This window comes from Lates calcarifer, linkage group LG24 (assembly GCF_001640805.2).
Source record: "Lates calcarifer isolate ASB-BC8 linkage group LG24, TLL_Latcal_v3, whole genome shotgun sequence".
NCBI classification, from domain to species: domain Eukaryota; kingdom Metazoa; phylum Chordata; class Actinopteri; family Centropomidae; genus Lates; species Lates calcarifer.
Genome location: NC_066856.1, coordinates 13,101,520 through 13,113,665, shown reverse-complemented (window position 1 = coordinate 13,113,665; position 12,146 = coordinate 13,101,520). Strand labels below are relative to the sequence as shown.

General features: G+C 40.8%; 2 protein-coding genes across 2 annotated transcripts in view; one reads left to right on the top strand and one right to left on the bottom strand.

Moving 5' to 3' along the window:
* Positions 1–2,559: 2,559 nt before the first annotated feature.
* On the top strand, positions 2,560–5,072 carry chst2b (carbohydrate (N-acetylglucosamine-6-O) sulfotransferase 2b). The gene has a single exon (XM_018673763.2). The coding sequence runs from the start codon at positions 3,157–3,159 to the stop codon at positions 4,552–4,554; it is 1,398 nt and encodes a 465-aa protein (XP_018529279.1). The 5' UTR covers positions 2,560–3,156; the 3' UTR covers positions 4,555–5,072.
* A 2,153-nt stretch (positions 5,073–7,225) lies between these two features.
* LOC108881676 (sodium/hydrogen exchanger 9) overlaps positions 7,226–12,146 on the bottom strand; it is a 53,819-nt gene continuing 48,898 nt past the window's right edge. Inside the window, exons 15-16 of the mRNA XM_018673761.2 lie at positions 8,146–8,254; positions 7,226–8,050 (exon numbers count right to left, since the gene is read on the bottom strand). Of these exons, the coding sequence (XP_018529277.1) occupies positions 7,880–8,050; positions 8,146–8,254 (280 nt within the window). The 3' untranslated portion in view covers positions 7,226–7,879. The remainder of the gene's footprint in view (positions 8,051–8,145; positions 8,255–12,146) is intronic.

Here is a 12,146-nt window from a genome sequence, read left to right as displayed (position 1 = left end):
TGAAAAAAGGAGGGAGGCAGATATCTGGGTCTGTATATAGTCAGTGGCAGGCTGTGAGAGAACACAGCTGTCCTCCTGACTAAGATATTCAAATGAGCACATATCAGTCCTCCACAATCTGTCTGTATCACTCATCGCAGGTCAGTAAACATCTGTGTAAATTATGACAGAAATATAGAGGAAAGCCATTTGCAACTATACCACTGTCAACAGGATGTTATAAAAATGTGAATAAAAAATATGAATACAACAAAGGGAGTCCAGCCATACTGTACACTAAGTACTGGGGGGGGGGGGGCATATAAACAAAATTAAAAAGGGGAATTGTGAGATATCTACATGAATAGTTACGATACAGTATATCACAGAAAGAAGCTTTTAATACAAATATTTCATATCAATATTCTGTGCTATATTGTTTAAATGAATTACTCACTCTGATCTCACTGGTAATGAGGAGTCCTCTTTCTATTCATGACTTTTCACTCACCTGGAAAAGATCCATAGAAAGTATCAGACATTTAGTTTAAGAATTCAGAGTGGGAAGAAAAAAATCACAATAGCGCCTGTAGAGCCATATTTGGCCCCTAGTAATTACCATCATATCATAAAGGAGCAGTTAAATTTTATGAGCATTTTAAAATAAGCGTCTCCCCATCCGCTCTCTCCATTTCTAAGCAATTATGCTTGCAAGCGGAGAAATGGGTCCTGTAGCTGCACTTTATTATCTGACAATACAGCATCCCCAGAACAGCCCTCAGTTAATCAAGCTGAACCAAATTATAAGGAAACAAGAAGGAACACTATGTACAAAGTAGGTGGGATGTATACAGGCTGCTTGTTGGTGCAGAAATGACACATTTGCAAGTGAAATTTTCAATAAATGATCCCGAACTGAGGAAGACAGTTTTGGAGAGGAAGATGGAAACTCAATTAAAGGTGATTTAAAATATGGATTAACATTACATATTGTCAATAACAAGTTCCTTTTAAATATTCCTCCTGAAAACTATATTTTGATTTCTTCCCATTACCACCTGAACAATGTATTTGTTTCTATGTAGCTCTAAATGTAATTTAAATGATCATTAATAAATAATTAGCATATGCTATATATAAATGCTTTGCTAATATCTAAAAAATGTGTTATGTCAAGAATTTTGTGGGTGAAAAGACAGAGGCCAGTTTGTTTGTCTGTTTGGAAACACTAGCTCCAGCAGAGGGCAGTATGCACAAAGGTTTTGTGCTGTAAACATCCGCATTGGATGAGTACTACAAAATGAACATCTATGGGATAGAAAGATCAGCAACCACTGTATAGTTTACAGAGCATGAGGAGCTTCACTGTATAGTCCACTAACTGAATATACATAATGTAAGGTCTTTTCAGCACACAACACACACAGATTTAGCTGATCTGTAGTGGATGTTATCTTAGAAAAACAACAAGGCCTTAGGACAATACATAAAGAGCCATGTTACAGACGATTGTGGTGGTGCAAGTGATAAAAAAGTACAATAAGCCAACAATAAAATCATGAAACATTATCATAAAATAACTAAATCCCAATCTGGATATTACAGGCCTGCAGATTTCTGATCTGGGGTCAAAGGGCAGAGCCCCTTTCACTCAATCGCTTGTGCAGTTCAATTGTCCGGAGCTGTAATCCCAAACTGGCAAGCCTCTTAGGAGAGATGATTTTCAATCTGCAGAGCATGTGGTTTTCCCCTGTTTGAACACATGGCCTTACGGCTTCCCGGGACTTGTCATTTCCTGGGGAACAGCTGTCAACTGTCATATTTCAGCTGATTCCACTGGAGAGGAGTGTCAGTCATTGCTGCTGACTGTTTCCAATATATCCAATAATAATAATAATAATAAAAACATTGCATTATTCCCACAGATACTAATATGTTATTTTCTATTATTTATTTTAATCCTTTATCACTAAACAATGTCCCTGTGGTAGGAACAGGAACATATTATCACTGCAATGTATGTATGGTATGCTTTTAATTACTAATAGGATTTTTCCTTTAGGGTAGGGAGCAGCCTTTTCTTATAGATCTGGGCTTTCCTCTTGAGGCAGTGGTGGGAAAAAACAAATACATTTAATCTGAAATATTGATTTTTGGCTGCAGCCCTGCACTATGCAGAGAACATACATTAGCCTATAGGAAAGTAGAGACAGGACTCTTAATAGAATAGCATCTTAAAAATAACTGGGGTTAAACAAAGAGCAATGTTAAAGACAATAGGGATGGATGAGACTGAGGCTGTCAAAAATGATAATCCTGCGATGCACTCGCACCTTGTACAGTATGTGGCTGTATATCTTAAACAGAAGGGTGGAGCATGGTAACAAGGCTGCAGATAGTGAGGTAGACCTCTCTGAAACATAACAACAGCATCATCTACCACAGTCTACCATTGCTGCGATCTGTGGGAGCCAGAATCGAGGCTGCAAGCGAGACAGGCTTGCAGCTTGTCCAATGGTGCAGGTCGCTGACGCACGACGTTACGACGCGGGCCAATACAGCCCCTCTGTGGGCGGGTCTCTCTCCCCGTATTCTGATTGAATCGGTCCGGTTTGTATTAGTTAAACGAGCAGAGCAGCAGGAAGAACGGGAGGGTGAAATCTTATAACCAAACGCCGTTAACTGTGGTGTACTGGACGCTCACTGCTCCGTTCAATGGCAGGTGCGGATTGATTTGAGCTCCAGCACCGCCGCGCCACATCGTGACTGGTTTTTTATTGTCTGCCGATGCCTGAGTCTTAGCAGACTGCATTTCCGAGGATGCATCAGATGATAACTGCGCAGGGATGCCTCCGCGGAGCATGGGCAAACAGGGCGTCTGTTACAATGATGAAAGCTTCTTCGTTTTTGTTTTGAACGCGAGCCACCCACAGAATCACCGCAACGCCGTGGACAACAACATCCATCGTTCCTATGAAGAACATTGCGCAGTGCAGTGAAAACGGGAAATCGTTTTGTGTGGATTTCGAATTGCTGGTGAATATATTACCTAATCAGCTGGCTTTCAAATCTGTATCAGTCCCCAGTATATGGTGTGTACATCCTACAGAGCGTGTTGGCACACTGTCAATGTAAGGAACTTTGTCCAGTGGTGAGAGCCACTCTCCGAGGGTACAGATGAGAGGCAAACAATATCATCAGCCACTGAAGTTGACAGCGCCTTGGGAAAAGGATGCTGGCTTTGGGAGGAAGCTTAAAACCTACAGGAATCATACCAAGATAATAGCACAGCCTGGGATCGTGATGAAAGTCCTCCGCAGGAAGAGGATTGTGTTATTTATGGCCTATTTCTTACTGCTGGTCCTTACTATGCTGAACTTGGCTAATTATAAATGGACGAAAGAGCCACAGCAGTGCAATCACCAGATGAGGAGCACCACTTATCAGAGCAGATCTGACATTCGCTTCCTGTACAGGCCCTCTCTGGCTAAAAAGAGACAGCTCATCTATGTTCTGACCACCTGGAGGTCAGGCTCGTCCTTTTTCGGGGAACTTTTTAACCAAAATCCTGAAGTGTTCTTCTTGTATGAGCCGATGTGGCACATCTGGCAGAAACTGTACCCAGGTGATGCGGTGTCTTTACAAGGGGCAGCCAGGGACATGCTCAGCTCCTTATACCGCTGTGATCTCTCAGTTTTCCAACTTTACAACAGCCCCGGGGGCAAGAATTTTACCTCCCTAGGACTATTTGGGGCCACCCTCAATAAAGTAGTGTGTTCCTATCCCCTCTGTTCAGCCTACAGAAAAGAGGTGGTGGGGATGGTAGATGACAAGGTGTGTAAAAAGTGCCCCCCTCAAAGCCTTAGACTGTTGGAGGAGGAGTGCCTCAAATACAACACCATAGTCATCAAAGGAGTACGCATTTTGGACGTTAACGTGTTGGCCCCACTCATGGAGGATCCATCCTTGGATTTGAAGGTGATACACCTAGTAAGAGACCCACGGGCAGTGGCCAACTCCAGGATCAAATCCAGACATGGCCTGATAAGGGAAAATTTACAGGTGGTCCGCAGCAGGGACCCTAAACTTCGCCGGATACCTTTTGTGGATCCAGGTCACAAAGCCAACAAGAAGGACGGCTCAGACTACCACTCCATAGGAGCCATGGAGGTGATCTGTGACCGCACCTCCAGAACTTTGAGGACTGCCTTAAACCCACCAAGCTGGCTGAAGGGGAAGTACATGGCTGTGCGGTATGAGGACCTGGTTGAGAACCCGGTCAAGACATTGCGGAACATCTACCGCTTTGCCAACCTGACCACCAACCACGACATTGAGTCGTTTGCGCTCAACATGACCAGCGGCTCCAGCTCCTCCTCGAAGCCATTTATAGTCTCATCCAGGAATGCCACACAAGCTGCTAGTGCATGGAGAACAGTGCTCAGCATTCAACAGATCAAACAAGTAGAGGACTACTGTCACCATGCCATGTCTGTTCTAGGGTATGAAAGAGTTAGAACAGCCGGGGAAGCTAAGGACTTGAGTAAATCACTACTGACACACTCCAAACTGTGAAAACGTCCTCACCACCAAAGACCTTTTAATTTAATGTTCATTTTGCATCGAGTGCCGTTTCCTCTTATTGTGGAATTAAAGCTTTACTTTGAATCAGTGTTCAAGGAGCTCCACTGGCCACATTTGGAATGTATCATGTTTCTCTCAGTTGAATTGCTGTGGTATTTGAAGGGACCACGTCTTTTATACTGGAATACTGGATGTGTTTGACAATGCAAAGCCTGCGAACAATGACTTGAATGGTGAAGCTGCAACTATGAAAAAAACAACTGTATAATTCATGTATCTTGTTATGATGACACTTCAAAGTGGATGTTTTGGGGTTATTTTTTGAATGTTCAAAATCTTACAAAAATATGTTTTTCCAGTCTCCATACTGTCTGTAAAAGTGAAAATAGTGGATGAAAGAAAAACAAAAAAAGAACAACTGATTAAAAAAAAGCTCATTGCTAATGTTTATTTGTAAGATCTGGTTGAAGTCAGAGACAATCAATAAATTGGTTTGTTGATGTGCCATAGGTAGAGGTGTGATGATTAGGCTACATCAAAACAGCATTAGTGCTATTTCTAGATTTAAAAAAGGGATGTTTTGATATTTGTCATCAAATCCTTGTAGGATAATATCATGCACTGTGGACAATGCTATGGCTCTGGAGCTGGAAAGTCTCTCTCAGTGTCGGTGTAAGCAGTGTCTGTTCTACCATTTCAAATGTTTACAATTGCTTGCTCTTATAAAAACACTTGATCTGGGAATATTGCATTAAGTAAAGTTCACAGTTAACAAGACAGTTTATGCATCTGTGTTGAACAACCTGCAATGCTGTACATTTTAAAATCATCAACAAAAAACATAACAACAAGACCAGTGGTTCTCAAAGCCTGATGCACAAGGCAAGTTCTCCTTAAAAAATAAATAAAATCCTACCACTGGATTTAATCAATATTGTATTGACAGAAAGCTTTATGCTACTAATATCTACTTTAATTACACACAGGCTTTGTAAGAAGTTTGTTCTTTATATTAATGAAATATTTCAAAGCATACTGTAGCTGAGATCAGGGCATTACACAACATTGTGGCTTCCCTTGCCATTTGAGAACCACTGTGCTGGAATTATTTCATAAACTTGCAATTTGCCATATAACTTAAAGATGCCCTGTGAAGTTTTCTTGTAAACAAAGCTTCTGTTTACATTCAGTTTTATTCACCAAAACACACTGTGTGTTTCCTTAAGGTCTATTTCCTTACTCACAAAACAATTGCAAAGTCAATTTTCTTTAACATTTGAAACCTGTATTTGTCACATCCATGATTACTTCCTAGCAGTCATCTTCTGCCCTGTCTTTGCTGGTGCACTGATGTGTTTCTAAGCCCTTTATCACAACTTATAGATTAGTAGAATACTGTGAAACCCTTGGTAGGAATGTGTATCCCATTATCTGCATGCGTTTGCATCTTCATTCATGAGAACAAATGTGGTTAGTGGTCAAAACTCCACAGAGTACCTTTAAGTACATGTCACAAAAATGATCACAAATACTGTATCCATAAGTTGGTAGAAGACACAACCTTAAAGGAAATCCCTGAGAAATGGCTGAAAAGGGAAACACATGGATATTAAATGACCTGAATACAAAGTTAAAAGTATAAAAGTTAAAGAGACATTTTATGAAAATCGTTAGATCAATTCAGATAGTTTGCTCTGTCACCACAGATAAAACAGAGGTTAGTAACATTTGGTTTGTGATGCTCAAAGTAGCCAAAAGAAGTACACTTGAAAAAGCTAAACAGGCACCAAGTTTTACCTCGACAAGGTTGATACAGAAAAGTTGTAAGACCTTGTGATTATGTTCTCCCTCCTGAACAGAGACAGATGCTGTAGCTGGTGGGCATACGTAAGTGAGTAGGTCTAAAAGAAAACACTGAAAATAAGGGCTGTGGTTTATCAGAAGTAACTGGTGTATGTGAAAAGACACATTGAGTTTTCAAATGTCAAATTTAAATGTTTTGACACATTGGGCACCACAGACAAATACGTTATAGTGTGCTACACTGTGTTAGGATCCTGTGTTATGCAGGTCATTAGCTCTAAATCTCAGCAAATCATGCCAAAACTAGCAAAACGGTTGAGCATCTCTTTCTGAGGACTCATGATGAAAGGCTGTTGCCATCATTCAGTCTCTTATGCTCTGAACAACACCGTATTCAAGTATGGGCACAAGCAAATGGGAATACATTGTATTTTTTTTGCAGCAAAAAAAATAGAGAAGCATTCCATAGATGCGCCCATGCATTCACAACATAAAATGGAAAGCCCTCAATTCAAGGACAATGGCTTTATTAACATGAGGGAAACAGTCTGCATATTCACAAAGCCTAACCTTCACAGATTGGATTTGTGAAGTACACAACACCCTGCGTCACTCAGGGGGAAAAGGGCCCTGAGATTTATAATGATGCACTCAGAAAACAGCAAAGTGCAATCTATAATTAAAGAAGTCAGAGGAAACCTCACACGCTAATAGTCTCTTTCCCAAATGCTGTTAATATACTTAAGCATTTGGAGGTATTCTGGAGCAGCCCAGAATGATAAGCAAGACGTGGAGGGAGATGAGGAAGTAATAAATTCAGCGGAATACATTTGAATCAGTTAAAAGGATTGTAGCAGAAAACAGTGCAATAAAAGTTTAATAAGGAGTTGGGGGAAGAGTGAGGCAAAGTTGGCACAAAAAATACCATTTCGGCTGATTAAGGGAAATACAGTATAGTGGCATTCAGTGATAGTGGATGTTCATGAGCAATTTTCCCTAAAGCTTGAAACCAGGATGTTATGCAACCAGTTAGCAAGAAGCTTCTCTGCTCATAATTAATGTGGGACATAACATGTTATATTTTAACCAGAACTATTGCAGTATAACATTGCTTGCTGTGTGAAAAGTACACTGTGCACACATAGGTCAAATCCTGCTTTCTGTTGGTTGTTGTTTAGACATTTAATTATACAGGCTTCACATTTCTATTTCAGCTATTAAATTCCTTGAAACTGGATCAAAACAAGCCAAGAAAATCATCAGCAAAGTGACAGGGAGAGCAATGGCCTTTGTAATTGTTTTTACTCCCTGTGTGTGTGCATGTGTGTGTGTGCCTCTGCATGCATGTCAGCACAAGAGGAGAGGGCATGACCTTTTGGGAGCCATTGTAACTCTCCTCCCGGTCGGCTCCTCTCAGATGCCCTGCCCAGTGACCCCATTCTCTGTGGGAAGGGCCTTAGCCTCAGGGCAGCTGGTGGCTGATAAGCTGGGGTTAGAGGTGACTCCTGGAGCTTCAGGCTTCCCTGGAGAGAGCTGGAGCAGTGCCGAGGCCCAGGTCTCCCTCCACAAGGTCTTCCTGGTGCTCGGATCCAGACTCACCTCCAAAAGATATAAGCTGGTTGTCTGTTTTCGCCAGATCAAAGGTGGAGTCATTTGTTTCAGTCTCACACAGCTGCTCTTCATCCTGAATGGCAAGCGACAAATCAGAATTGATGACTTTAATTTCTTTCTATCCTCTCTAGATATTTACACTATGTAGTAACACAAGGGAAGTCTTACCTCTTGGGCCTGTGGGCTGCTGCTTTGCTGTCTGGCAAATGCTCCACACCACTGTGGCAATGAGTCGGTCAGTGGAGGGCCACAATGTGTCAGCAGCGGCTTTATATATCTTTGACCTTGTTAAGGCAAGGTGGCAAAGGTGTGAGGTGTGAGGAGTACAAGTATCAATGACATTACACAGGAAAGAGGAAAATGGCTTGTTTTCACAAATGTGGCCTCAGGCTACCAATCATAATTTTAGTAGTGCCAAAGCACATCTCACAGGGGGCACATTATGCGATTATGTGTGAAAATAAGATTATGCGATTATGTTGTGTGAAAATAAGCAATTGTAGTGTTTTACTGATGTATTTTAGAGGACTCATGAAGGTTCACAAGATCGAGGTGTAACATCCTAGCTGCATTTCTTTTCATAATAATGTTAATTATGGGTGGGACAAAGATTTGCAGAGATTGCAGATGTGAGAGGCCAGTGACTATGTTAGAAAGAATTGGTTAAAATGAGTCACTGTTTTCTGGGGGAAGCATGTAATAAACATATCCATAAATGCACAATACTATATACAGAAGTGATATATTAGAAAAGGGAACTATACCTATGGCACGTTTGCTGTTTTCATTAACATACTGTTAAGGGATGTCAGAGCCAGTTCTCTGTCTTAAGATCACAGTCATTATCATACTGCATATGCTAATGCATGACATAATACACATGAGTCGACATGTCTTCCAAGTACTTTGTCTCCAACTAGACTGTTTTTTACTATGCAAACACAAGATAAAAATACATCAGAGACTACTCACTGTACAATAAGAGCCTAAACAATGACAAAGCCTTGACACTGAATCTGCATGCCATAACATTAAAATGTCTGCGCAACTGTCTATGCAGTTATATTAAGCATACTATTTCCCTTTTAAGGTCATAGTCGGCTTACTGTCATTAAATGGCAATGGCTTTTTTTCAACACAACATACTGCAGAGAGCTGGATATTAGTCATTCAAGCTTTAGGTGCTTGTGCTATTTTTGTTACAGATTGCTAAGCTGTTAGCATATTTAATATACATCTACCAGTTTTGCTGGCTAGTTGTCTAAAGTAATAAAAGCTCCCATGCTACAAAGACAGATTTTCCAGGAGGGAGCGCTGTACAAGAACAGATGGCACAGGGCTAGATTGAGATAAAAATAATTTACTCAAAGAAAAAAAGGTATCAAATGGAGTGTTATCTTGTTTCAGGCAGGCTAGGTCAGTCTTGCACTTGATTGAAACCAGCGGCAAGGTCAGGAATGGTTTATAAATGTGTTTAAGTGATGATATAAAGTAGCACAGGCAAGAGTATTTCTGATCAGTGCTGAGAGCAGGGGGGAGAGGGCTCAAATCAATGAACACCTCTGGTGGTATGTAGTCACTTGATAATAACAAGGACCTATTATACACCCACTAGCTCCTCTTTGGGCCAGATTTCAGCATACAACAGCATGGTGACAGCCAATCTTATAATAATATAAGATGCTCTTGATTCTGTATGGTCTCCTTTACAGACCCTAAAAAATGACAGCACACTAGCTAGTCTTGGAAAAAGAAGAAATAATACTCCACCAATGCTATTCATTTCTGGACAAAAGCAACCTTTGTACCTCAGAGCCTTTAATGAATAATGTGGGACTTAGAGGTGGCACATAAGTACACAATCCCCTGGCATAAGCACAAAAAACCAAGAAGAAGAAAATGATCTAATATGTTATTTGGCACCATTGCTTACATTTTGGTGCTGTTATCAGCAATATGCAAGAGGTGGGAATTATGGGCACCATTCTGCCAGCTAACAGGATTTATTTATAAACGTTTCAAATGAGGGAGAGAGAGAGAAAGACAGGGAAGAGGGCAGGGGATAAGGAAGTCGAAAAGGGGGGAATAATAACTTCCTTGGGACCTAAAGGAGTGAGTTGTCTTCTTGTCAGCACAGTGTCCTCCTGTTCCACGCTGGCATAATACTAGACAGGGATGTTAATTACAACTGCTAGAGTTGTTTTCTAGTCCACAATGGTGTCAGATTGTGTGTGGGTGTCAGTGTGTGTGTGTGTGTGTGTGTTGAAAAAGGTGCCGAGTAGTAGTGTAGCAGTAGGCTCAACTGCTGCTTCAGCCACCATCACCACAAGCATAATTTCTTCCCTACACGTCCAATGGGTCACCTTTTCCTGACCTCTCATCAGTGGAGGAAGAGTACATTTACTCAACTACTGTACCTCAGTAGATTGTTGAGTTACTTTACTTGAGCACTTCCATTTTATGCTACCATATACAGTATACTAGATACAGGGAGAAGAAAAACAAGAAATACAGAATATACATTTAGAGGAATATCAAAATTAAGAAGGGCAAAACATAGATATAATATTTTGCACTGCGACTGTGCCCTACATCAAAGGAATAATTAAACATTTTGGGAAATACGGCTCTTGGATTTCTTGCCGAGAATTAGATGAGAAGATCAATACCACTATCTGTCCTATAATATGAAGCTAAAGCCAGGAGCTGGTTAGCTTAGCATAAAGACTGGAAATGGGGAAACAGCTAGCCTGGCTCAGTCCAAAGGTTTGCTTCCATTTCCCATTGCGCAGTAACTTCCTGAAGTCTTGCAGTCGCCGTTACTGACCAGCACAGACTCCAGTAAGTCCGGTGTCTGGACACTTCTTCACTTGATTTGTTTGTGTACAGACTGAACAAACAGTAAATTAGTGAGCCTTGGAGGTGCTGGTAAACAAATATTCTTACCTTTGGACAGAGCCAGACAAGCTTATCCCCCCCCGTTTCCAGTCTTTATGCTAAGCTAAGCTAAACTAACCAGCTGCTAGCTAGAGCTTCATATTCTCATCTAACTCTTGGTAAGAAAGCCAATAGGCTGTTTCCAAAACTTAACTAATCCTTTAATGCTTGTTGGCAGCTACATAAAAAACTCTCTCTTTACTTACACTCAGTACAATTGCACTGTTTACCCTCCTACGTTTATCTGACAGCTGTAGTTCCTAGTTATTTTGCAGATTGAGATTTTACATGTAAAACATGACATATGTGATATGATTAAACTACCTGACAGCATATAAAGTTACAGTAACACTAGCTTCACTGACTGGTGACAACCATAAAATGCTATAACAATATCATGCATACAATAATACAACACAGAGAGAGGCAGTACTGCATAATGAATACTTCTACATGTCTACTACACACAATCAAAAATGTCAGCACCACATATTTACAATTAGTGCCACTTCCCTCTAATTGCTTCTTTTCATACAGTATTGTTTATGCCTTGCTATTGTGGTACATCACATAATATTACAAATGTAGGTAACAATCTGAGATTTAACTCCCAAGTCACACCATGGACTCATTCCAAGACTCAGCCAATTGTATAATGCAGCCATCCCAGGTCTCTTAAACACGGGTGGCCTCTGGGAAGTCAAAACAAAAACACTGGTAGCCAGCCCTGAAACCACAGTGTCCAAAATACTTCAGCAGGAAAGATCAAACAGGCCTTGATGTCTGTCAAAATCAGTGCGTAAGAGTAAAATGTTCATCCTAATGAGCCTTAAAGCCAGGCTGACAGGGAAGCAGTTAAGGAAGCAGCAATATGCCTTTAGGATGAGACACCAGCAAGCCAAGTTGAAGCTCAATTATCTGGCAGCGTGATCCAGGCTGAGACTCCTCTCACCTGGTCCACATCAAAGCATCTCCATAATACCTTTTTTCCACCCCATCAATAGGAAACACTGGCCAGGACTCTGGCTTTCATCCTGCTCACGGCTTCTCTCATCCATGTTGCGTTACCTTTACTCATCACTGGATCACAATCATTTTGAGATTCCATCAAATATTGACTGAAAAACACATTCAGAAGTTTAAAACTGTACTGAACATATGTGCTTTCACTGCAAAGAAAAAGTTTTTTCATTTTGTTTTCAGCAGCTTAGTAAGCTGAAAGCTTAGTTTTA

Coding starts and splice junctions, on each gene's coding strand:
- chst2b (XM_018673763.2), top strand. CDS start 3,157: ATGAGAGGCAAACAATATCATCAGCCACTGAAGTTGACAGCGCCTTGG.